Source organism: Aulostomus chinensis, chromosome 6, assembly GCF_037954235.1.
Source record: "Aulostomus chinensis isolate RoL2024-O1b breed Wild chromosome 6, RoL_Achi_v1.0, whole genome shotgun sequence".
NCBI lineage: Eukaryota > Metazoa > Chordata > Actinopteri > Syngnathiformes > Aulostomidae > Aulostomus > Aulostomus chinensis.
The window spans coordinates 532501-557500 of record NC_141325.1 but is presented as its reverse complement, the minus strand read 5'-3'; the positions used below and the strand labels follow the sequence as shown (position 1 = coordinate 557500).

The 25000-nt window shown below is 47.7% G+C and overlaps 4 protein-coding genes across 11 annotated transcripts in view; 2 read left to right on the top strand and 2 right to left on the bottom strand.

Annotated features, from left to right (window-relative positions):
* The window catches only part of grin1b (glutamate receptor, ionotropic, N-methyl D-aspartate 1b), a 58054-nt gene extending 45403 nt beyond the window's left edge, over positions 1–12651 (top strand). For 3 of the 5 annotated variants that reach the window (XM_086205608.1, XM_086205612.1, XM_086205611.1), the window contains one exon: positions 1669–6338. In XM_086205608.1, the coding sequence (XP_086061734.1) occupies positions 1669–1734 (66 nt within the window). In that variant the 3' untranslated portion in view covers positions 1735–6338. Of the gene's footprint in view, positions 1–1668; positions 6339–11830 lie in introns of those variants that run through there. The other 2 variants (XM_086205609.1, XM_086205607.1) reach the window with 1 other exon arrangement.
* Positions 7721–8668, bottom strand: LOC147259580 (uncharacterized). The gene has a single exon (XM_086205540.1). It carries the CDS (start codon positions 8666–8668, stop codon positions 7721–7723), a length of 948 nt encoding a protein of 315 aa, XP_086061666.1.
* Positions 12652–14019: 1368 nt separating the features above from the next.
* On the top strand, positions 14020–23608 carry kazald3 (Kazal-type serine peptidase inhibitor domain 3). 4 transcript variants are annotated; one of them, XM_086205616.1, is made up of 5 exons: positions 14020–15963; positions 17926–18086; positions 18219–18366; positions 18579–18699; positions 23286–23608. In XM_086205616.1, exons 1-4 carry the CDS (start codon positions 15396–15398, stop codon positions 18662–18664), a joined length of 963 nt encoding a protein of 320 aa, XP_086061742.1. In that variant the 5' UTR covers positions 14020–15395; the 3' UTR covers positions 18665–18699; positions 23286–23608. The 4 variants fall into 4 exon arrangements, with proteins under 4 accessions (XP_086061742.1, XP_086061741.1, XP_086061740.1 ...); XM_086205615.1 differs by lacking the exon at positions 23286–23608 and adding an exon at positions 20997–21043; XM_086205614.1 differs by lacking the exon at positions 23286–23608 and adding an exon at positions 18768–19121 and having other exon boundaries at positions 14046–15963.
* Positions 23609–23891: 283 nt separating this feature from the next.
* dok2 (docking protein 2) overlaps positions 23892–25000 on the bottom strand; it is a 10483-nt gene continuing 9374 nt past the window's right edge. Inside the window, exon 7 of the mRNA XM_086205606.1 lies at positions 23892–25000. This exon is cut by the window's right edge and continues 1020 nt beyond it. The gene's annotated coding sequence lies outside the window, so the exon portion shown is untranslated.

The following is a 25000-nucleotide window of genomic DNA, read 5'->3' as shown; positions in this document are numbered from 1 at the left end:
TGCACCTTCCCGGAACACCTCCCAGGAGACATCCTGATTAGACACCTCAACCACGTCAACTGGCTCCTTGCGACTCTACTCCAGGTTCCTCATGGAAGACTGAATCAAAACTGCTCCTGTTCTCCAGTTATCCAGCCCATGCCGGCTGCTCCATAATCCACTAACCCAGGAAGAGGATCCGAGATACCGGAGCTCTTCACTCTCTACTTGACCGACTGTGTCAGCTCGAGTGTTTCAGAGCCCAAGGAAAACAAACGGAACCTCCAAAGAACAACGAAAACAAGGGCTTGATGAGCCTCCTGCCCACCAGAGCTGCTGCTGCTACTCAGGAGATGAAAGATTAATGGCGACCTTGCGTCGGCCCAGATTACGTGATAGAGCCGATATTTAATTCAGCAGCAGCAGACTGAAACCTTCACAGCATGACTGAAGAACAAGAGGCTTCGCTCAGCCTGGTCACTCCCTCAAATCAGTGTGCTTAACTGACACAAGAGAAACAGAACACATGAAGAACGGATCCTCAACTCTCCTTCCCCAGTGGAACCATAGTGCCCTCTAGCCATCAAGACTGGGACCTTGTAGAACTGGATAGGAGAGAATGAGGCTACACAGATCACAACGAATATAAATGTGAAGAATACGGTTCATATTTCTCTTAGTCCTCATGATGTAAAAACAGTGTTTCTTCTGTTACTAACCAACACCTATTGGCTGTAAATGGCTAATACTGGTTTTGTGTCTTACAAGAGACCATTGGCGGATCCTTCCCAGTCCAATCACATGACCATGAATTAAAAAGATTTTTTCCACAGAACCTAAATCTAATGAGCATTCAATGTTGTACAAGCAAAGTGTCGCTAAATGAAAGAATATTTCCCAAAACTGTGTCGACATAAATGTCACCCTCCGTGATCTCCCTCTGCTGGCTGCAGTAGAGTTCAGCATCTCTGGGATGAAATATTGCTCCTTACTGCTGGTTTGTTTAAGATTTTTACCAGAGAGTGATAGCGCCCCCTACTGCACGTTGCTGTCCTCTGCCAGCGTGCTCTGTAATATTTATGAAGATAGGAAGTACGAGTAACTGGGAATGTGTGTGACCGGACATCTGGGTCTGAATGATCAGACTGTGGTTTAATTGTAATTAATGAAATAGTCGGGACAATTGTGAATTTTTTTTCAGGTCCGTTACCATGACAACAACCTAACAACTTTAAAGTCCTCTGACTGGAGCTCTGATCAGATCAACTGCAGTGACAACAATATCAGTGTAGGGTCTCATTTTAATTTTGTTGAAGTTTGAATCATCTCCACATGTCAGGTGAGGGATGCTGGATCAGGGTTCCTTGGAATTTCATTGGGAGGGAGAAGCAACATCACTTCAGATGATCCGGAAGGACCAAGATTCAGATCACTTCCATCAAAAAGGTTTCCTAAAATCAAACAAATCAAAGAGCTGCTCTGTCTCTTTTAGAACCCGTCATTAAAGATGTTGACTGGTCTACCAGGTGATTGATGGAGCTACAAAAACAAATGGCTGTGTGTGTGTGTGTGTGTGAGAGAGATAATGAGAACATGTTAACATGTCTGCTTTGCTCTGTGCTCTCTCTCTCTCTCTCTCTCTCTCTCTCTTTCTCTCTCTCTCCTGTTCGCATGCCCCTCCCACTGTAGCCGTACCCGACCGACATCACCGGACAGCTCAACCTATCAGATCCATCTGTCAGCACTGTGGTCTGAGAGACGGAGCGTCACTGCCGCTGCTGAGCCACAAACACACACACACACACACACACACACACACACACACACACACACACACATGCACACACACACACTGTGCTTGCTTGCTCCTCCTAACAGAGGGTGTTTTATTTTGAAAGAACTGCTCCAAACTGGTTTTATTTTTCAGCCTGTGATGTCATACAGTTTCTCCTGTTTCCTGTTTGTCACGTGAACTGTCGAACAGGACTCGTCCAAATCTCAGAACAAGGCCCTTGACCCAGGTCATAGAGGTCCTAAAACCCCATTGTTGTGTCCTCAAGGATCAGGACCCTGTCCGTTTGCGCCTCTTTGATGATCAGAATCTATCGATCAGGAACATGTAAATCTGGATCAATCAAGAATCTGACCATTTATGGGAAAGTGGAGAGGAGGACGGAGCCTCGAGGACAGGAAGTACTTTCCCTTCATTTGAAAATGTTCCTGACTGTCCAACTGGTTTTTCAGCACTGAGGCTGATGGGAAATGGGGTCTTTAGAAGAACCAATCAATGTGAACCAGAGCATTCCAGAGACTCTTCTGGTTCCATCTTTGGGATTTGATATTGAAGGAACCAACCAGCAAGAAACAGGAAGTGAGCTCAGAACACAAAACACTTTGAATTGAATAACAGAGTCAAATATGTAAATATTTGTTTTAGAATGAATGAAGTCGAGGAAATAGATGAATATTAGTAGCTTTTATTTAGTTGCAGCTTTTAGTTGTACTGCATGAGAATACAAAATGAAGTTCTGTCAGTAAATGTGATTAATGTGACAGTGTTTATTTGATCAAATCAACCGGTTCAACCGAACTTTAAAAGCCTGCGTTTATTTCAGTTCAGGAAGGTCAAACTGTTTCAGTAAACAAAACCAAAAAAAGATTTTTGCTCGGTCAATAAGAACTCAATTTTTGTTCTGGCATAGATTTTCTTCTGCTCCGTTAATCTTTTCCTTTAGATCAATTACTTTCTAATCCTGAGGCTCCGCCCACTGTCCCCTAATAGTCCCAGGGCATGATGGGACTTCACAGATGATGTCATTAGATCTACGTGATGTCAGTCTCTGTCTACCTCCACGACACCGTAACCTGCCAGTAAGAGAAACTGATGTCCTGTGGAAACTTCCCTCCTCTGAGAGTTCGGCGTTTCCATGCCACAGAAGCTACGTAGCTACGCCTCCTTCTGTAACAACTCACGTGTACAACCAAGAGCGTCAGTGGGAACAAGAACAACTTCAACTTCCTGTAAGTTTCCACCTAATCGTGTTTGATTGCTTCAAACATCAACCTGCAGAGCCATGAAACGTTCATATCAGATCACGAACACGAAGTGGTAACAGACCCACATGGCTTATGTTCATATGGCAGCTAAAGCTAACATGCCAGCTGGTTAGTGTGTGGTGACTGATTCGTCGAGGATACTGATGCCAATGTCTGGCTTGTTAGTTGAAGTCAGTTGAACCAGTAGCGTCACTGCTGCAGGCGGCCAGAGAAGCAGAACAGCGACCTCAGAGAGGAGCGTGGCCGTACGCCCCACCAATGCTCGCTAACGTGTCAGACAAGGCAAAACCATATTCCTGTTTCCTGCCAATGATACCTGCACCATTGCAGCTAATGCGATGTAGCAGCAATGCTAGCTGTAGTTCTGAACACATTTGTACAAAAACGTCAGGGTGCAGCTGAAGTTGGAATCACAACTGAAATGCTGGACACAAACGCTGAACGTCTCCAACTGCAAGGCTTCTGCTTTCTCAATTTAACCAGCGTCAGATATTGAAAATGTCATCCCAAAACACCTGGTGACATCATCACATTGGGTGATCCAAGTACAGTCCGAAGCCAAAAGTTGAACTCCTGTCGTCCTCAAAGACGACGATGCAGCAGACATAGAAGGTTAGAGCGCATCAACTGAAATGACGGTGACGCGTAACAATTTTAGCAATAAAGCACATTTTAAAGGGTTTTCTTTGTTTTCTGAATCACACTAATTCCTGTAGTCATTAGTACAGGATGTCATAGTCATTGTGGACTTCACATTAAGAGCACCAAATAAATCTGTGTAGAGAGAGAGATCTTGTCAGTCTTTCGTTTCTGGAATCATTTTTAATTCGCTGAATATTAATAGTAGCCTATCGTATTGTTATCTGTCATTGCGCTGTTATTTTAAAGTACCCATCAATCCAACTGTTTTCTTTCGTTTTATTCATTTCTCTGTAATCGGTGGAGAAATAGGCTCTTACTGTGAAAATCACCAACCAGCTACATGCAGACATCAAGGCTTGCCTGTGGTCCCTCCGTTTGTAGGAGGTGTAGCCCTTTGTCATCAATCGTCACTATGCTCTCTGCAGGCTGATCCTGTTATTTCCAGTTTCAAGGGTCATGACATCACAGGAAACACCTCCAGCTCTCCTCCAATAGAAATCAGCCCTGACTCAGAGACTCTGACCTGAGGTGACCTCTGCGGTGTCCTCAGGTGAATGTCTGAATAACAAATATTGTTAGAGTGACAGCAGCTGATGGTTTCCTGCCACGAGTCTCGTTCTCAGTGTCGCTCCTGGTGCTCACAGTGACGCTGCACCAGCCGCGACTCACTCCTTCACTCCTTCACTCCTTCACTCCTTCACGCCTTCACGCACAACTTTGAGTTTCATACAAAACTGCTGTCTAAAAGATTTGTGAGTTCATGAGCGGCGTGCGCGGGACGATTGGTGGCGTGTCACTGCAGGACGTTTCAGATTGGAAGCTCTTTCTGAACTGGTGACAGGAAGCGTGAGCGGCAGCGAGCTCTTTCGGGTCGGATCTTAGAGGAAGGATCCGTGTGTCCTGACTCGTATATTAAATGTTCAAGGACTGAACATTGGACAGTTGTAAATTTGATCAGATTTCATGCTCAGAAATTCATTTTTTTCTGTCAAACTCTGTGGCATACATTACCCATAAAGCCACTCTTCATAATTCTTGCCATACCACGGACGTGTGCGTCGTGCTCGTTGTAGCGAGAGTTGCTACCTCACCTTTAAAACATTTGCTCCCTTCTAATGCTAATATATGCTGGCGGTGCTACTGAGCCGTTCCAACATCACCGTGACAACCCGTTCTGACTGGTGGGAACGCGCCCATGTAGCTCAAGCTGCGAGCCTCCATTCGAGGCGAGTACCGCTCAAGAGCTTTGCTAACATTACGATCTAAGAAGGCGACTATTTGTCTTCATGGTGTGTTACTTTTTCAATGCCAAAATTACTTTGTCTCTGCTCACGTGAGTGAAAATGAAAGTATTTGAATATTTTTCCCATGTGAATGGTAACTTAAGAAATGTGTAACTATTGTTGGCTCACTTTGTAGATAAATGTGGATTCCTGGAAAAGCCACAGCCTTCAGGGATCAGATCGATTTTTTTCTGATCGTGAGTTCACGTCTCCATCGATCACATGACAGGAAGTGGCTCCCTGTGTTATGAGGTCACCCGATCAGTTCTCATCATGTTGGACAGCTTGCGGTCAGATGAGATGGCAGCTCTGGCTTAGTTGCTAGCTCCCAGTGAGCAGTGTTTTTCTGCACTCATCTTCAGCTGAAACTCAATGTTGTGGCATTAAACTGCTCACTTCACTTCCTGTTTGAATCGTGGTCGGTGCAGCGTCACTCTGATGTCGTACAGTTACATCAGGATGTGATACCACGCACTTGTTTAGCTCATGTTTCATTTCTATTTTTGCGATATGAAGGAGATTCCTGCTGTTGTACAGATGGTGTTTCACTGTTAGAACCATAGAAGAAGAGCTCGTTAAAATGCCGTCACGTAGAAGACTTTGTTTTCCTGTAACTCTCCTTCCGTAGCAGGACTGTGGCTCACTGATCAGGACCTTTTTGTCTCATAAGCGCTGAAACTGTTGAAGACGCTTTGCTGCGTCAGATGGATGAGTCCAAGACGCCACATGTAGCCGCTCTGCTGCCCAACTCCTCTACGGAGTCAGAATGTGAATTATTGCTTCATCAGCTGTCCCATGATGATGTCATTGTTTACCACAAAGACACTTTATATTGCTGTCGTGTCCGTCAGACGTCCGAGAAAGCTGAGGTTCTCAAACGTTGTCAAACTTATCTGATATGAGGACCTTGAAAAAACCTGCACATCAAAATCAGTTCCCAATGTAGCGTTAAGTTTCAGTTCAATGTTGTTGAATACTTTCTCATTTTTCCAAGTATTCAAGTCGCCTCTACCTGAGCGGATGACTTCAGCACTGTTAAATTAAATTTAAAAAAACGACTCAGAAACTTGGAACTAAATATCTTCCAATATGACCAGAAAAGGATATTTCAAATCATTGACATGTTATTTTATAACATTTATATTTCAAAGTTGGGCTCATTGAGTCCATGTTGGAGTTCAATTGCAAACTCTTGCTGAGGACCCCGGGGGTCCCTGGCCCTCACTTTGAGAACCCCTGCTGTAAGGACAAACATGTCGCTGTAAAATCTTGATCATTTTCACGCTGATTTTAGAGGAAAGTAGAACGTTTTCTTTGTGTAACGTTGCTGAAACTGCTTCTGTTGACTGTAATAAATCATAATTATTCGGGTTTAAATGCATTTGTGTTGTTACTTTTTTCACATTTCATACATTTTTTTCCAAAGAAAATTGTGACAAATATGAAATTTACAAATGACAACCCTGAATGCAAACGTATCGAAACCCTTTGGTGAGGCCTTGAAGACGACCCAGCTTAGACAGGCGTTTCAATGAAAGCGTTTTTTAAGGTTTCCTGGCGACTCCAAGTTGGAGGAACAGAATCAAGGCTACGAACCTGTCTGATAGGATCCCCCCTCTTCCTATGAAAAATATCACAAATAAGAATCACTAAGAGGAGGAAGAAACACGAGAGGCTATTGAAGGTCAATGGATGAGTGAGAGTCACTCCAACTACGGAGGAAACAAGAACTCAAAATGAAAAGCAGAAACAACAAAAACACTCCCAAAAAACGGGAGGCACTAAGTGATGAAAAGGTAAGGAAACAAGCGTTAACCTAAGACTGGACGATGATAGAAAACCCAACAAAAAAATCTCTCACTTGGAGGAAGGAAAACACAAAACACTGATCAAGCTGAGGTCAAAGGGCGGAGGTGAAAGCAGGGGTCGAAACCCACCGGCGCAAGACAGTCTAGAGGCGCAAGGTGATGGAGAGCAGGTGGAAACCTTAGCAGTCACATGACAGACACATGAGGAAGGGCAAGGGACCTGAAAGAAGAGGAGAGTTAAATTTCAAAATAAAACAAGAAATTACAAGACAGAGCATGGAGACAGGACCAAAAAAAAAACCTTGACTTCATGGCAGTGTGACAGTGTCACCTTCGAAACTTCACATGAATTAAAGTTAGGAAAACGAGACAAATTCATGGAATATGAAATGTTTCTGGGCTGGTATTTGACACGCTTTTATTCCGTCCTGTTAGACGGTATGAAGGCACGCCTCCACCCACAGCTACTTCCCTTTGATATTTCACAACTCTGTGTGTGTGTGTGTGTGTGTGTGTGTGTGTGTGTGTGTGTGTGTGTGTGTGTGTGTTGACTATCAGCTCAGCCGTCTCCTGTTTTCAGTCATTTGTGCTTTGTGCCTTCTTGCTGGTCACAGCAGAGGATTGTGGGTATGGTGGTCAGCAGGTGACAGAGGACAGGACACACCCATCTGCTCATCCACCGGATCACCAGCTGATTAGAGGAAGTGATCAGCTGTGAGTGTGATCACCCAAAGTTTCTATTGATTATTATCTGTGCCATTTTTTCCCTTTTGAACGACTCCAAACGTTTCTGAGCTGCTGACTTGATTGGCTGAGCCTCCTTGGGGTGGAGCTACAATCCTCTCCACCACAGAAGAAAAGGGAGACAGATACCAACAAAGAAGAGATAGGTGAGCCAGAGAATGTTTGATAAATATTTTAAACATTTTATCTCTAAAGTCATTCACCCAATCAACTCATCATTACGCCTCCGTGGCATTGGTCTTTGAGGTCATTGACCTCAGAAGCATTGGCCTGAGTGGCGTTGACCTTCGTGGTGTAGGTCTGAGTGGAGTCTTTTTTAGTGGCGCCATTGGTGGCGTTGGTCTTATTGGAATAGGACTTAATGGAGTTGGCTTTGGTGACATTGGTTTTGATGGCATTGTTCTTGAAAGTATAGATCTTGGTGTCGTTGGTCTTAGTGACGCTGGTCTGAGTGGCGCTGGTCTTAGTGGCATTGGTCTTAGTGGCACTGGTCTGAGTGGCGCTGGTCTTAGTGGCGTTGGTCTTAGTGGCGTTTGTCTTAGTGGCGCTGGTCTTAGTGGCGTTGGTCTTAGTGACGTTGGTCTTGGTGGCGTTGGTCTTGGTGGTGCTGGTCTTCGTGGCGCTGGTCTGAGTGGCGTTGCTCTTGGTGGTTTTGGTCTTAGTGGCGTTGGTCTTAGTGGCGCTGGTCTTAGTGGCGTTGGTCTGAGTGACGTTGGTCTTGGTGGCGTTGGTCTTGGTGGTGCTGGTCTTAGTGGCGTTTGTCTTAGTGGCGCTGGTCTTAGTGGCGTTGGTCTTAGTGACGTTGGTCTTGGTGGCGTTGGTCTTGGTGGTGCTGGTCTTCGTGGCGCTGGTCTGAGTGGCGTTGCTCTTGGTGGTTTTGGTCTTAGTGGCGTTGGTCTTAGTGGCGCTGGTCTTAGTGGCAATGGTCTGAGTGGCAATGGTCTGAGTGGCGCTGGTCTTAGTGGCGTTGGTCTTAGTGGCAATGGTCTGAGTGGTGCTGGTCTTAGTGGCATTGGTCTTAGTGGCATTGGTCTTAGTGGTGCTGGTCTTAGTGGAGCTGGTCTTAGTGGCGTTGGTCTTGGTGGCGTTGGTCTTGGTGGCGCTGGTCTTGGTGGTGATGATTGTGATGGCAGTCCTTACTGAGGGTATTCGCATTCATGTTGATGGAAGCAGAACTAAAGCAGACATTCACTCAGACCTCCAGCAGGTTCTGGTTCAGCAAAACGATCAATCATTGAGGTCTGAGTCATTAAATCTTCTCACAAGTTTTTTTTTTTTTATCAATAATAGTCTTTTATGCTCCAATGCTAATGGAAATAAAATTAAATTATTTTCTGCATATTTTAAGCTGTGTTCAGAGATATAATTTTGTTTTATTAAAGTATGGTAAAATATTTCCGTCCATCCGTCCATTTCCTTCCACTTATTCCTGTTGAGGGTGGTGGGGGTGGAGCCTATCCCAGCAGCCTTCCCCCTGGACAGGTCACCAGTCCATGGCAGGGCCAACACATAGAGACAGACAACCATTGGCTCTCCCAGCCACGCCTACGGTCAATTTAGAGTCTGGATTAACCTGGTCCCTCTTGATGTCTTTGGACTGTGGAGGAAGCTGGAGTACCAGAGAGAACCCAGCAGGAACAGGGAGAACATGGAGACTCACCCAGAAAGACCCCGTGCTGCAGCCGGGGCTCCACCCACAACCTTCTTGCTGGGGGGCCACAGGGAGGACCACTGCTCCAGCCACAACCTTCTTGCTGGGGGGCCACAGGGAGGACCACTGCTCCAGCCACAACCTTCTTGCTGGGGGGCCACAGGGAGGACCACTGCTCCACTGGGCCGCCCAGTCAGATATTTCATTTTATGTATAACAGAAATGTTGTCCATCATGTTAGCATCACCATCGACACGTTTTGTAACCCTAAGACATGTTTGGTGGTTTTCATGATGACAAGAAGTGACCAAATACTTGTTGACTGACATGAAAAAAACTTTTTGGGTGCTTTTTGCAGTACTAACTACACCCTTGTGTTATTTAACCAAGAACTAAGGCTGTTTACTTAAGAGCTGATGTTAGCTAATCAAGCGCTAACATTAACCAACCACATGTGAACATGATCGAACCAAAAACAAGTTTAATCCAACGACAAGCAAATTGTAGCTGACCAAGTGTAATGTAAGCTCACTGTGAGCAAACATGTAACTGAGAGCTAAAAGTAGCTCGCCAACAGCTAACATTATCTAACCATGAGCTAAAGATCATCTGTTACACAATCACATTTCAGTTGTCACATGCTAGTTTCTCTCTTATTTCACTCATGGCCAAGCAGAGAGTGGCTGTCCAGTAACCAAAGGGTGGTTGGTTCAATCCATGTTTCCTCTGATGAGCATTTTTGAGGAAAGGTTGTTTGTTGAAACATTTCGATGTCTTTGCCCAAACAGTCTACATGTGTTTTGTGGACTTGGAGAAGGCGTTGCTGGGAGTATGGGGTATCGAACCACCTGATTCGGGCAGTTCACTCCCTGTATAACTGGTGTCAGAGCTGGCCTGCATTACTGGCAGTTAGTTGGACTTGTTTCAAGTGAGAGTTGGACTCTGCCAGGGCTGCCTTTATTTCCGATTCTGTTCATAACTTTTATGGGTGTTGAGGGGACCTGGTTTGGTGGCTGCAGGATTGGGTCTTTGATTTTTGCTGATGACGTCCTGCTGGGGTGGAAGACGCTGAGCAGACCTGGTAGAACCAAACCAGTCGTGATGGTCTGGTGTGAACGGCTGGCAGAAGAACCTGTCAAGATGATCGTCAACTCTCACCTCCAGCAGAGCTGCAACCGCATCCCGGGGGCAGTGGGGGATATTGAGTCTGAATAGACCATGTTCCGCTCTGCCATTGTCGAGGTGGCTGTTGTGAGCTGCAACTGCAAGGCTGCTGGGGTCAGTCGTCATGGTACCGAACCCACTGGTGGACACCAGAGGTGAGGGGAGCGGTCAGGCTAAAGAAGGAGGCCTACAGGGCGGGGCTGGCCTGTGGGTCTCCAGAGGTGTGGGAGGAGTTCGTCGCCGTGGAGGATGGCAAACTGTCCATCACCTCAGGGGTAAGGCAGAAACTTGCTCACACTGTCTACAGTGGGGAGCAGAGGTTGCTGATGTCATCTGGGGAGAAAGTCGTACAGAGGAAGGAACAGGCCACGACCTCCAGCTCTTGCTGGGACAGTTTGCAGCCGAATGTGAAGCGGCTGGGATGAGAATCTGCACCTCCAAGTCTGAGGCCATGGTCCTCAGCTGGGAAAGGGTGGTCTGCCCACTCCAGGTCGGGGGGGAGGTCCTACCTCAGGTGGAGGAGTTTCAGTATCTCGGGGTCTTGTTCATGAGTGAGGGTAGGATGGAGCGGGAGATTGACAGGTGGATTGGGGCGGCGTCTGCAGTGATGGGGGTGCTAAACCAGTCCATTGTGGAGAAGAGGGAGCTGAGCCAGAAGGCGAGGCTCTTGATTTACCTGTCGATCTACGTTCCACCCCTCACCTGTGGTCATGAGCTCTGGGTAATGACTGAAAGAACAAGATCCTGAATACAAGCGGCCGAAATGAGTTTCCTCCTCAGGGAGGCTGGGCTCTCCCTCAGAGACAGGGTGAGAAGCTCAGTCCTTCAGGAGGGACTCAGAGTAGAGCTGCTGCTCCTCCATGTAGAGGAGTCAGTGGAGGTGGTTCAGGCATCTGGTGAGGACGCCTCCCTCAGGAGGTGTTCCAGGCATGTCAGACCAGGAGGAGGCCTCGGGGCCGACCCAGGACACGCTGGAGGGATTATGTCTCTGGGCTGGCCTGGGAACGCCTCAGGATTCCCCCGGAAGAGCTGGTGGAAGTGGCTGGAGAGGACAGTCTGGGCTTCCTTGCTGAGGCTGCTGCCCCCGCGACCTGGACCAACCAGATAAGAGGAGGATGGATGTCTCAGTCAACACAAAATCACTGATACTGATTATTTCTGATTGTGGTTATTCAAAGTAACAAGTTGGTCTGACATCCTCAGCTCAACACACAAAAATACAAATAATGTAGATAAAAAGTTAACAATGTTTAAATATCATAATTGTTGATTTGCAGTCAAAATTTATTCATAAAAGAAATGTACACTTACAAATTTACCGTGGAAACACTGTCAAAAGGTTCATCAGTTTTGTTTCAGGTAATGATTGACTGATAGTAATAGATTCATCTTTGGATCCTGAACTGATCTGGTCATCTATGTCTGACGTCAGCACAGGTCAACCCTATGATCTTCATTAGCAGCTGAGTTTGTGACATCATTAGTGACCCTTCTGTTTTCAGTTACCAGGATGTTGTCACCGGATCCAATCGTTTCACAGCTCAAACGTCTCTGCTGGTGGGTCCATCGCTGCTCTCCCCCTACTCCTCTACCGTCCAACAGCTGCAGCGTGTCTTCGTCCCCGCCAACCTCCCCGCCTGCATCTCGCCATCTCCCCCTGCTGCTGGTCCTGCTTCTGGTGCTGCTGCTGATGCTGCTGCTGCTGCTGCTGAATTATCACTGTCTCTTCATCTCCCTCGTCTGCTCACCACCAGCTGATGACGAGGTCGCGACCTTCTCATCACCTGCTGACATGCTAGACTGAACTGTTTCCGTCCACCAACACTCTCTCGTGAGGGTTTGTCATCTACAATCAAAATATTTGATGACAAGATGAAAAAGATAGGAAACAAGTTTGTTTGTTAGTGAAATAAAACCTCCAACTGGCAAAAGAGAGCAGCACCTGTGATTAGTAGTGAAGCGACTCGTCCAGTTGGAACCACAGCAATGATCCCACATGTCCCAGTGCACCTGAGACGCGTCTCCTGACTGGTCGCCGATGTTGCTTCTGTGTTCATGTTTACACTGGAATGGACAAGAACACGCCGGACGTCACATTAAACTACCAATATGGTCATTTGGTCTTTTTTGCCAACTTTGTCCAGCAAGACCAGGAAGTAGCTGTGAGAGTGAGAACATGCAACACACATGACAAGATGGGAAATTTACGTACGAAACAAAAAGTGACAAGAAACCTTTATTTTTGATGAATACAATTTGATATTCAAAAAGTCATAGCAGTAAAAGTGCATTTACAAGCTGGGGGGGGGGGGCTTGTCTAAGCACAGGGATTCATGAGAGCGATGGTGGCAACTTTTGCTGAAATAAAGAATCCTGCAGTCAAACCCGTGTCTCTCTGTTCAACTCAACATCTGCACGAGACCACAACACACAGCCAACAACACAGGGGGAGCAGCTCGTCCTCCAAATCCTCCAGAACAAGACCGGATCACACGCTCGCCGTCACAGGCTGATGCCTGAAGGGTTCTCGGCCAATGGGACCCGCAGTCAGTCACACAGCTAGCTAGCAGGCAGTGTGAGGAGGTGAAGCACTGCACCACATTTGGTCGTGAGTGGCTTTATTGTTCCTGAGGTAGGATTTCCTTTTCCCATCTTCCACCCCACTCAGGATTGGACCCCTACGTGGACAGCTTGGAGGACCCCTCGAGGTCCCCAGACCCCACTTTGACAAACTCTGTTTAATCTTTCAAAGTTCGTTTAACTTGAAAAGACCCTGAAGTACAAGCAAGCACAGCACACGCCAGCATCTCGACAACCCTGCTGACACCAACAAAGAGTGGAACGGGAATGAACAGAAATTAGTTCTAAGATGAGGAACCAAGCATGTTGAAATAACACGATGAAGGAACCTGGAACATAAACCTCCAAGTCTCTGACCATCATGCTCGCCAGCACAAACAGGAAGTCATGTTATCATAAATCAAAGACTTCAGACAGTCATCAGCTGCTCTGCCAACAAGCAGGTTCCTCCAGTCCACAATCATTCTCACACAAACTCACAAAAATACTGACAGCAGACATGTTGCTTCATCCAGAACAGACCAGTTCCTCGCCAGCGACCACAAACCTTCCATTACGCCTCTATTTCAGTCTGACGGCCGGTGCCCAGCTGCCCCGCCCACTCCACTCAGGCAGGGAGTCAGTTGATCAGCTGACACTTTCAAGGCAAAACTGATGAGTCGGTTTAAGGCAAAACCACTGTCATCACCTGGGAAACAAAAAAGGGGTTTCTCACACCAACCAGCAGGGGCTCTGCAAAGCCAAGTGCATCTAGAACCCCTGAAACCCTCCGAGGCCTCTCAAGAACTCTGACGAGGAGCCCTCGAACATCCCGAAGCATCCTTAACCTGAACTGACGAATCCTGGGAATCTCTCATCATCCCTCAGGGCCCCTGGAACCCTCAGGAACATCAGAGGGGTCATGTTGATGAACTTCTGGAAATAAAGAACCGATGAAGAACCAGACTCCAGAGCCTCCTTAGGTTCACTTAAAAGTTCTCAAACACATTCCAAGAATCAGCATCCTCAAGAAAACTTAGAACCCTGTCAGAACAATTTCAACCTACTGCAGAACTCAAGGAACCCTTCCAGCACTGTATTAAAATTGAATTTTGTGAAGAACCAGATGACAGCAGATATTCGCTGAGCTCCACGGGTTCTTTTTCAAGGAAATGCCTGAGTTTTTAGGTGCTTCAGAAGAGATGAACATGCAAACACGTTGAGATGCGGAGAACGTTGATGTCACACAACCAAATAAGTCATCAGGAAGGATGAGAACAGGATTTGACGCGGCACAAATTCACAGGGATGGAAGAAAAAGTTTCATTTAAGATTTTCGATCAAACTGGAAGCAACATGTTCACATGGACTCCAGGAAGGATGACGTTCTCCAGATGTTCTCGTTTCCATTCACCAGGGGGCCTCCATATCTGAAAGTCCACCAGTGAACTTTTATTTTCCTTGACAGTTGTTGGGGGGCTCAGGTCCAGAATCCCTTTCAGAACCTAAAGTCACATTCTCCGGTTCCCCAGAACCGTCTGCAGCCCCTGGAGGCCCTTTGGAACCTTTCCAGGCTGATGATGAGAGGACCAGCTGGTCCGCGGGGGAGGCGTTGCATCAGGCAGCCGCTCTGCTGCCTTCACCTCTGCAGCTGTCAGGTGAAGTTGAAACAGACCGGAAGCTTAAAACTTCAAAATAAAATAACAGTCATTCAGTGCCTGCAGGTCTCTCATCACTGACAGGATAAGCAGAGACATTGGCAATATTCACTGTGGAGATGAGGGACATTTACAAGGAAGGAGCAGAGAAGCCTCCTATGAGGGGACCACGAGCCAAAGACGGTCGCCAACATACAGCACAGTAACGCTTCAAGCTAATTAGCTCATTGTGAGCTACATCCCGTTGAAAAGCTTTCTCTTGTAAGCAGAGATCACATCACCAGACATGAATCATGACTTCTCATGAAGGAGAACCGAGTCTTTAGGGTTCAGGCAGCCTCCAGTTAGTAATGAAGCTTTACTAGCAGCTGGTCCAGATGTGGTTCCAAACCATCACGTGTTCACATCAGGCCAGCCAGTAACACTGTATAACACGGATCGAGGCCATTTGCACCGACAATAAAACTTGAATCAGTTGTAGAACAAGATGTAGTTGAAGACGTGCTCTAACCATGCTTTTATTGTGAAGGGCTTTCCGGAAGTTGTGTGTTTTATTCAGTCAGTTTTGACAGAGGTGTCGCGAGCTGCACGAGCCGCACAGCGGTTTAAACGTCGAACTTCCAACGTAGCTCCAAACTTCGGTTCTCAGGTCTGACAGCATGACCGCGGCACCGGCGTCCCTCTGACTCTGTCCCGTCTTCATCCCGTCTTTTTCCCGTCAGGTATGTGGTTTTCTGCCTGAGATCGCGGACACTGAGTCTCTTCGGGTTGTACAGGGGTTGTTCTCTTTCATTGGACCGGACCGAAACAGCATCACCTGTCCGGTCCCGTTGTCGGTGTTTGGTGCAGAATGGACCGAGTCCGAGCTCCGTTGGCGGCCGGGCTGGTTCTCCTGGGTCTCAGTATGACCCTCCACCCATGCCAGGCTCTCCCCAGCAGCGTCCGCGGACCCCTCGACGAGCCTCCCAATCAGCTCCGTCTCACCGACCCGCTGCTGGACTACGACCTGCTGGACGAGGAGCTGGGCGGCGACGGGCGGAACAGGACCGGCGGGGCTGCGGGCTGCGGACCCTGTGAGCAGGATCTGTGCCCGGAGACCCGCGGCTGCCGGGCCGGCCTGGTGCTGGACTCCTGCGGCTGCTGCAAGGAGTGCGGGAACCTGGAGGGTCAAGCCTGCGACCCCGGGGACCGCAGCGTCTTTTACGGGCTTTGCGGAACCGGGCTGCGTTGTCAGGCGGACCCACGGGCCACAGAGGAGGAGGAAGAGGAGGAAGAGGAGGAGCAGGTGTGCGTTTGTGAAGAGCAAGAGGCGGTCTGCGGCTCGGACGGCACCACCTACCTGAACATGTGCCATTTCCGGGAGGCGGCGTTCTCCAGTACAGAACTCAAGACCCGGGGGAGGGGGCCCTGCAAGACCGGTACCTCATACACCTGTCTGTCGCTCACCTGTCTGTGTCCACCAGTATGTCGTCCACCAGTCTGTGTCCACCAGTCTGTTGTCCACCTGTCTGTGTCCACCCGTCTGTCGTTCACCTGTCTGTGTCCACCTGTCTGTGTCCACCCGTCTGTCGTTCACCTGTCTGTGTCCACCAGTCTGTCGTCCACCAGTCTGTGTCCACCAGTCTGTGTCCACCAGTCTGTGTCCACCTGTCTGTGTCCACCCGTCTGTCGTTCACCTGTCTGTGTCCACCAGTCTGTCGTCCACCAGTCTGTGTCCACCTGTCTGTGTCCACCAGTCTGTCGTCCACCAGTCTGTGTCCACCTGTCTGTCGTTCACCTGTCTGATGTCCACCTGTCTGTCTGTGTCCACCAGTCTGTCGTTCACCTGTCTGTGTCTACCTGTCTGTGTCCACCAGTCTGTCGTCCACCAGTCTGTCGTCCACCAGTCTGTCGTCCACCTGTCTGTGTCCACCACCTGTCTGTGTCCACCAGTCTGTCGTTCACATGTCTGTGTCCACCAGTATGTCGTCCACCAGTCTGTGTCCACCTGTCTGTGTCCACTTGTCTTTGTCCACCTGTCTGTCGTTCACCTGTCTGATGTCCACCTGTCTGTCGTCCACCTGTTTGTGTCCACCAGTCTGTCGTTCACCTGTCTGTGTCTACCTGTCTGTGTCCACCAGTCTGTCGTCCACCAGTCTGTCGTCCACCTGTCTGTCGTCCACCTGTCTGTGTCCACCACCTGTCTGTGTCCACCAGTCTGTCGTTCACTTGTCTGTGTCCACCAGTATGTCGTCCACCAGTCTGTGTCCACCTGTCTGTGTCCACTTGTCTGTGTCCACCTGTCTGTCGTTCACCTGTCTGATGTCCACCTGTCTGTCTGTGTCCACCAGTCTGTCGTTCACCTGTCTGTGTCTACCTGTCTGTGTCCACCAGTCTGTCATCCACCAGTCTGTCGTCCACCTGTCTGTGTCCACCACCTGTCTGTGTCCACCAGTCTGTCGTTCACATGTCTGTGTCCACCAGTATGTCGTCCACCAGTCTGTGTCCACCTGTCTGTCGTCCACTTGTCTGTGTCCACTTGTCTGTCGTTCACCTGTCTGATGTCCACCTGTCTGTCGTCCACCTGTCTGTGTCCACCAGTCTGTCGTTCACCTGTCTGTGTCTACCTGTCTGTGTCCACCAGTCTGTCGTCCACCAGTCTGTCGTCCACCTGTCTATCGTCCACCTGTCTGTGTCCACCACCTGTCTGTGTCCACCAGTCTGTCGTTCACTTGTCTGTGTCCACCAGTATGTCGTCCACCAGTCTGTGTCCACCTGTCTGTGTCCACCTGTCTGTCGTTCACCTGTCTGATGTCCACCTGTCTGTGTCCACCACCTGTCTGTGTCCACCAGTCTGTCGTTCACCTGTCTGTGTCTACCTGTCTGTGTCCACCTGTCTGTCGTTCACCTGTCTGATGTCCACCTGTCTGTGTCCACCACCTGTCTGTGTCCACCAGTCTGTCGTTCACCTGTCTGTGTCTACCTGTCTGTGTCCACCTGTCTGTCGTTCACCTGTCTGATGTCCACCTGTCTGTCGTCCACCTGTCTGTGTCCACCAGTCTGTTGTCCACCCATCTGTTGTCCACCCATCTGTTGTCCACCAGTCTGTCGTCCACCTGTCTGTCGTCCACCTGTCTGTCGTCCACCTGTCTGTGTCCGCTTGTCTGCCGGCACGTTAGAAGGTGTTTTCTACAAAAAAGGGCAGCCTGACTTTTCAGTGCCCTGGTGGATGTTTCAAACGTTCTCCAGTGTTCTCCAATGGCTTAGGATGCTCCTCACATATAGAGAACTATCAGAACCCAGCTGTTGGCATGCATTCTAGCAATAGAGGAACATAATGTCGGAACAATAGTTTCACCGTCTGAATGTTCACCTGTGATTACCGTGCTTTCATCCATCAGCTCCCATCATCAAGGTGCGTCCTCAGAGTCAGGTCAACGGGACGGGCAGCAGTCTCGTCTTCCTCTGTGAGGTCTTTGCCTTTCCCATGGCGCTGGTCGAGTGGAGGAAGGAGGGACGTGATGTCATCCTGCCCGGAGACGACCCCCACATCTCAGTCCAGGTGGGCGGGTCAAATCCTTGTCTGTATGGCTCCTGTGTGTCGCTAACAGGGGCCCACATCTGTGTAGCCAAGCTCAGTGCAAAGACTGGCAGCAAAGGGAAACTGCTAGCTGTCTTCCTCTCTGTCTCACAGTCTCGAGGCGGCCCTCTGAAATTTGAGCTGTCCAGTTGGCTGCAGATTGAGGGGGCGGAGCCAGGAGACTCAGGAACCTATCACTGCGTTGCTCGTAACAATCTGGGATCGGTCTCTGCCTCGGCCGTGCTTGGGGTCCTGGGAGCAGGTGAGGTTGACGTGAGATGAACGCCCTTTGGTGTTTGACTGTTAGGTTTTTAATGGAAGCGTCCCACTCCCGTCTGCAGATGTTCTGGTTTCATTAATGTCTAAATAAACTGACATGAACAATCCCTCATGTTATTGAGGACCTGCTTGGGTCCCCACTCCCCGCTTTGAGAACCCTTGAGTGAATGGAGGACATTGTCTCTTGTCTCTCAGAGGAGCTGTCATCCTACTTGGCCAACAGTGTCTCCGATATGAAGCAGCTGATCGATGCCACCGACTATGACCAGGACTTGTACTGACAGCCGCTGATGTCACTTCCTGTCATCTGAGAGAGGTGGGGGACAGTAAACGCATCATCACCTCATGCTCTGCTGATGGACTTACAGACTCTTGTTGTCACAGTCACATAATGAGCCACATGATGACATCACAGGAATCTGATCCGCTGTTATTATGACATCACACTCAGCGCGACCTACAGACTCGGCATGTTGAACGTGTTGTTGATGCCGCTGGTTCGGGCCTGAGTCGCCTGCCACCTCCACCAGTGTAACACTTTGATCTCAGTAATAAACAAACACATGTAAACAAACGAGTTGTTTCTGATCATCAGTGAGAGACAGGAAGTCCCAGTTCAACCTCTTTGAAGGGTTGAGCAAATGCACCCCGGAGCCCAGGGACGGCAGGAAGCGCTTCCTGTGTCATGTGGTGTTACACCTCAGCGTTGTTCTGGTCCAGATGGCCAACACAACTGACTCCGCCTCCATAAGTTGTCTAACTGATGGACTCGCGTGCTGTGAGTTCACGTTGTCAGACGAATGTTTCCAAGTGATGACGCACTGGCTCGTGTCGCGGCGGCGGACAGGAGCCTGATAACACCTGCAGTGGAGCACCAGCTGGGGCACGAGTGTGTCTTCATTCATGAGTTGAATGTTGTTAATGGACACACACACACACACACACACACACACACACACACACACTGCATCACCTGGTGAGTGAAGATCGAACCAGCAACCCTTCAGGTACTAGACTGCCACCCTTCCTTTGCGGCCATGTTCTGCTGTAGAACCTCAAAGATTGGAGGGAGCAACCCCCAACAGGAACCTTTACAGGAGAACGTTCTTGAATTATGTTTTTACAACAGGAGAACGTTCCATTCTGGTTATTTCCTGTCACAGTGTCACATCACTGCAGTGACCGCAGGAATGGTGGACTCAGGTTTCTTTCTTTCTCAGGAGTTCACGGATTTCTTCTTTCCCAGTCAGAGCTTTAAGTTCTCCAACTGAGGCACTAAACAAACCGTGGATCATACATTTTTTTCTTTCTCTCCTCCGCAGAACAGCATTGATGCAACTGCAACAACTCTGACAAAAAAAAAACGCAACTCCCAAAGGATGTTTGTGTAAGATTACAAAATAAAAGCACAATTTTCAAAATAAAGTGTACGTGTGTTTCACATTAAAATAACGTAAATCAAAGAACATACCTTCCCCACGCAAAGGAAAACAAACAAAAATATAATCAAATAAGAACAATTGGTCCTTTACACTCCCACCAATCATGAGTGAATAGATGACATTAAATAATTCACGAGTGATTTTCACATTTCACATTAATTTTGTGCAAGAATATGAAACAAAACACACAGACCAATCCCTGACTGTGCAGATACATTGCACCATTTGTTGGAACAGAAAATTCCTTAAGTGACACTTCAAGTCCTCTCTAATAGCAGCACTACCTTTTGAACTGGGTGCTCTATCATGACAAGCTTGTTGCGGCGCTGACCCTTGCTACTCAGACCACGGTCGCCCATGCACAGTCGGACCTTTCTGACGAGCCCGTCCCTCCCAACAGCTGCTTCTATTACCCGACCCAACCGCCACTCATTTCTGGGTTCTTCATCGCTTTTTTCCAACACAATGTGCCCAGCCTTCAAATTTCTTTTTGGGATTATGCCAGCGTTGCCTACAAGCTAAGTTGAAAACATATTAATTGCGCCAGCGGCTCCAAAACTGTTCCACAAGAACTGTGTGCAACTCCACCTTTTCTGGGCATACAGATCCACCCTTATGAACTTGCCTGGTGGTGGAAGGGCAATAACTGACTTCATGGCAAGCTGGTGGTTTGGAGTCAGTGGCTCTGGGCTGTTTGGGTCATTCAGGTTTTTGACAGTCAATGGTCTGCTGTTTACTACTGCCATTGCCTCATACAAAAACGTTCTCGAAGAAGCGTCGTCCAACCTTCCTGCTGAAAGTGAGAGGGTGTGGCAGAGAACATTCCTTACTCTGCGGATTTGCCTTTCCCATAATCCACCCACATGACTCACGTGGGTGACATTCAATATGAAGTCGCTTTGCTTATCAGCAAGAAAGACAGTCAGCCAATTGAGATCAAGTCCCTTCAAGGCTTCAATGAAAGCATTTTTTGCACCAGCAAAGTTGGTTCCCTGATCTGATTTTAATTGTCGAACTGCACCACGTATGGCGATAAAACACCGCAGGCCATTTATGAAGGAATCTGTAGACTGGTCGTCCAGCATCTCAGTGTGTACTGCACGAGAGCTAAAGCAGGTGAGGAGGAGACCGTATTGTTTGTACTCTTTTCTTCCTTGTTTTGTGAAAAAAGGGCTGAAGCAGTCCATGCCAGTATACGTGAACGGTGGTGAAGGTTCAGTTCGTTCTGGTGGAAGATCAGCCATCCTTTGCATCTCCACAGACCTTCTCAGCCGCCTGCATGTCACACTGCCAAATAAAGGATGTTACTGCTCTGTTCATCCCCAGGATCCAGTAACCACTGGATCTTATTTCATTGATGGTAAGTCCCTTGCCTTGGTGCTTGACCTTCTCATGAAAGTGTGCAATTATCAGTTTGGTGACATGGTGATTCTTTGGAATCGGATTGCAGGATGTTTGCATGAGTGAAGAAGAGATGAATGATCCAGCCTTCCTCCGACCCTGAGTACTCCTTCCTTGTCAATAAAGGCATCAAGTTTGTACAGTTGTTTTTGACTCTGTAGTTCATTTCCTTTGCTCAGCAATTTCAACTCTTCCTTGTAAGCAAGGCTCTGTAAAGACTTGTTTATTAAGCATTCAGCCTTTTCTCTGTCCTGTACTGTTGAGAAGCCACTCACCTTGCCAGTGCTGATCCTTCTTTGAATGCACCCAATGGCTCTGACTGCACTTAGCCAGGAAGAAAATTTCAATAGCCGATCTACAATATTTCTTTGCTCTTTGGCTCCTGTGTTAAGTGTCTTAGCCCTTTTTACTTCAGATCGAAGCGAAGTAAAATCTGGTCAACTGGACGTAAGTTTAAACTTAAATACAATCTTTGGTGTAAGCAGGTGGAAGGTCAATCGGCGCTGTGGAATTAAAACCTCTGACACAGAGCCCTGAAACCCTTTGGCTTTCCACAAGCGTGTCTTTTCCCATCATGGTAGTCAGTCTTAGTTTTACTGGTACTTCGTTAGCATGTAGAGCGTGACTGACTTCCTGATCGATGAAAACGGAATCACTCTGAGTGTCAAGCCGAGCGTACACAAGCCTGTCTGCCTTTGGAGTGTTCTTGGATGACCCCCATACTGGCACAATCATGGATGTGTTAGCAGCTTGTCCTTCCCTTGCAACATTCAGTGAAAGTGCACTTGCTGATGCTTGTGTGCTGTCTGAGGTAGATGCGGTTTGAGAATCAGGTTTTTCCTTTTTTGTGTAGTTTGTGCCATGAAGGCATGTTGGATGTCTTCCTTTGCAAATGTCCCAGGGATGGCGATGATGACAGTCTTCTGCATTGTGGCCAATTGCCAAACACCCATAACACAGTCCCTTTTCCTTCACAAACTGCCTTCGTTCATCCAGAGATCCTTTCATGAACTCAAAGCAGTTACACAGTAGATGGTTCGTGCCTTGACAAAACAGACAATGAGGTCTTGCATTTCCCTTTGTTGATTTTGAAGTTTCTCTGTGCATTGCTGTTTGAGTTTTGAACTCCCTGGCTTTAGTCCTTTTAAAGTCTCTTTGACTTTGTCGCTCTGTTGATGCATCAGATGGATGTCGTGCAAGAAAGGAAGCGATTGGGTTGCAGGCAACATCCGCTTCCAGTGACATGAAGGCTGCAAAGTCTTGAAAGCTGGGAAATGTTCTCCTTTCATTTAACGTGTGTTGTGTTACCTGACGATTCCATCGAGATGCCAGCCTATCAGGCAACTTTTTAGCCAGTTTTTGATTCTACTCACAAACATTCAATATCTGGAGACCTGACAATGTGGGATGGCCTCAAGACATGCATTCAGGAAGTCTGAGACATTTCTGAGACCTTCAGCATACTTTGGCAGCAGTTTTGGCCAGCTGGCAAGTTTGTTTTTAAAAGCTCTTTGGATGACAAATGGCTGTCCATATCTCTGATTCAGTTTGTTCAATGCATCACGATATGCTTCTTCATCATTTCTATAGAACGCTCCGTCAAGAGTCTAACGAGCTGCACCACAGACATATTTTTTGAGATAATAAAGCTTCTCTGCAGCAGAAATGTTCTGTTGATCAATGAAAGAGGTGAACAGTGCCTTCCATTCAATAAAATGAATGGGATTTCCATCAAAGACAGGTGGCTCTGGTGTTGGTAACCTGTTAATTGTTATACTGTCTTGAACAGCTTGAGTAAGAAGAGCCACATCTGTATGTGCAGGTCTGTGTGATGGTTTCATGACATTAAGAGCGTGTGGAGAAATATCATCGTTCTCTGTGCTATTGCAGATTACAGAGTGAACAGGGGGCTCTCTTGTTGCTTCTTGATTGTAAACTTGTATCCTGGCGCGGGCTGCGCTCAACTCCTTCGCTCCAGTTCACGCGTTTGACTTTCAAGTTCTATTCGCTGCTGCTCCTCTAAATATTGTATCTTTTCCCTTTGTTTTCTCTCTTCTAGAAGCATCTTGTATTCCGCTTCCTTGGCAGCAACGTCGGCTGCCGCTTCCGCACATTGTGCTGCCACTGAGGGAGTTTTGCTTCGAGAGCTGGAGCTGGTGCTTGTGAATGAGGCAGAGTAACCACATACTGATGAGGCATAATCATGATTAAGTAGCTCATGGAGGCCTCGCTTCTCGTTATCGGAGTCAAAAACGTCCTCAATCCTGAGCAATGATGGAAGAGAACCAACGTTCCCACAGGAGCAGCACTCAGCGACGCTGGTGAGAGAAAACTCCCTTTTGAAGGAAGAAACCTCAGGCAGAACTGGGCTCAGAGTGGGCGGCCATCTGCCTCGACCGGTGTGGGTTAAGAGGGGGAGGAGAGAGATGGAGGTGTGGGGGCCGGGGGATAAGAAGAGAGGGAGAGGGAGGGGTGGAGAACAGAGAGAAACACAGGGCCAGGGCAAGCAAGTAGGTTGTCCAGGATATAATAGTTGTATTGTATAGTATAGTAGAGTATTATATATTATAGTATAATATATAATACTCTACTATATTATATAATATTATATCATTCATTGTAATAATGGTTTACAGGTTGTAATAAAGTACAAATGTCTGCTCTTATGTGCTTTTTATTGATGACATGAATCTTTATTATTACTGATCACTCCTGAGTCGAAGCTGTGACAGCAGTACAACGCTGAATTGACGAAATACACATTTGATGAAAGTATTTTACATATTTGAAGTGTTGTCCAAATGTTTGTGTTCCTTTGCTGCAATTTTCTTGGATTTTTAAAATGATTACAGTTCAAGATTCTATTTCTTATTTTGTTATCACAAGACAACAAACATGTTATGGCCCAGCTCAGGACGTCACGTGAGGACGCGTGAACACGCGAGTTCATAGTCGAGAAATCTCTGGAGTCAATCAGCAGAAGTACAAGAAACGTTTTTCTGAGAAGTTTCTGGACCACGTTGGGGTTCAGGAGGTTCTGAGACGCTCGCCAGCTCATGTTGTGGTGTTATGGTGGATCAAAAGCTCTGCAGGGACAGACGCCTGCGTACCCCTGTGACCTTTGACCTCACTCCACAAAAGCCATCTCAGCCAGTTCAGCTGAGCACAGACATGTGGTCCTCAGAATGTGCCTGAAGGGTCTGAAGCGTCCTGGAATGTGGTAAACGTCTGAGTGAACCGTAGGACGCCGCCTCAGCTGGCGTCTGGCGTCCAGGAAATACCAGCCGACTCGTTGTAACCTGCAAATAACTTCCAGACCTCAGCGACCAATCACAGCTTGCCACTGCTGCCAGGAAATACAATCGCCATATTTCAAATTAAGATGAGTATTTACAGAATTCATGGAGACAGAAGACATCAGAGGGACAATCACCACGGCAACAGCGGGACAGGGAACCCCCATTCAGACTGAAAACATCTGCACTGTGACACAGCTGTTTATTTATTGTTTGATGATCACAACGTGTGTGTGCGCTTGTGTGAATGCATGTGTGTGAGCACGTGTTTGTGCGTGTTAGCATGTGTGTGTGCGCTCATGTGCGTTGTGCATGTGTGCTTGTGTGTGTGAATTTATGTGCACGTGTGCGCATGTGCATGTGTGCACGTGTGCGCGCGCGTGTGTGCGCAGTGACCCCCCCCCAGACCATCTTTGCTGTTTATGTACAGGCTCACTCGATTAACAAGCAAATACAAATAAAACAAACATGGATGGAG

What these genes read in the sequence shown, in the direction of transcription:
- LOC147259580 (XM_086205540.1), bottom strand. Translation starts at nt 8,668, where the DNA reads ATGCGAATACCCTCAGTAAGGACTGCCATCACAATCATCACCACCAAG.
- kazald3 (XM_086205616.1), top strand. Translation starts at nt 15,396, where the DNA reads ATGGACCGAGTCCGAGCTCCGTTGGCGGCCGGGCTGGTTCTCCTGGGT. An exon ending in ACCCCCACATCTCAGTCCAG is followed by an intron (nt 18,087 to 18,218) that starts GTGGGCGGGTCA and finishes TCTGTCTCACAG; the next exon opens with TCTCGAGGCGGCCCTCTGAA. An exon ending in GCTTGGGGTCCTGGGAGCAG is followed by an intron (nt 18,367 to 18,578) that starts GTGAGGTTGACG and finishes CTTGTCTCTCAG; the next exon opens with AGGAGCTGTCATCCTACTTG.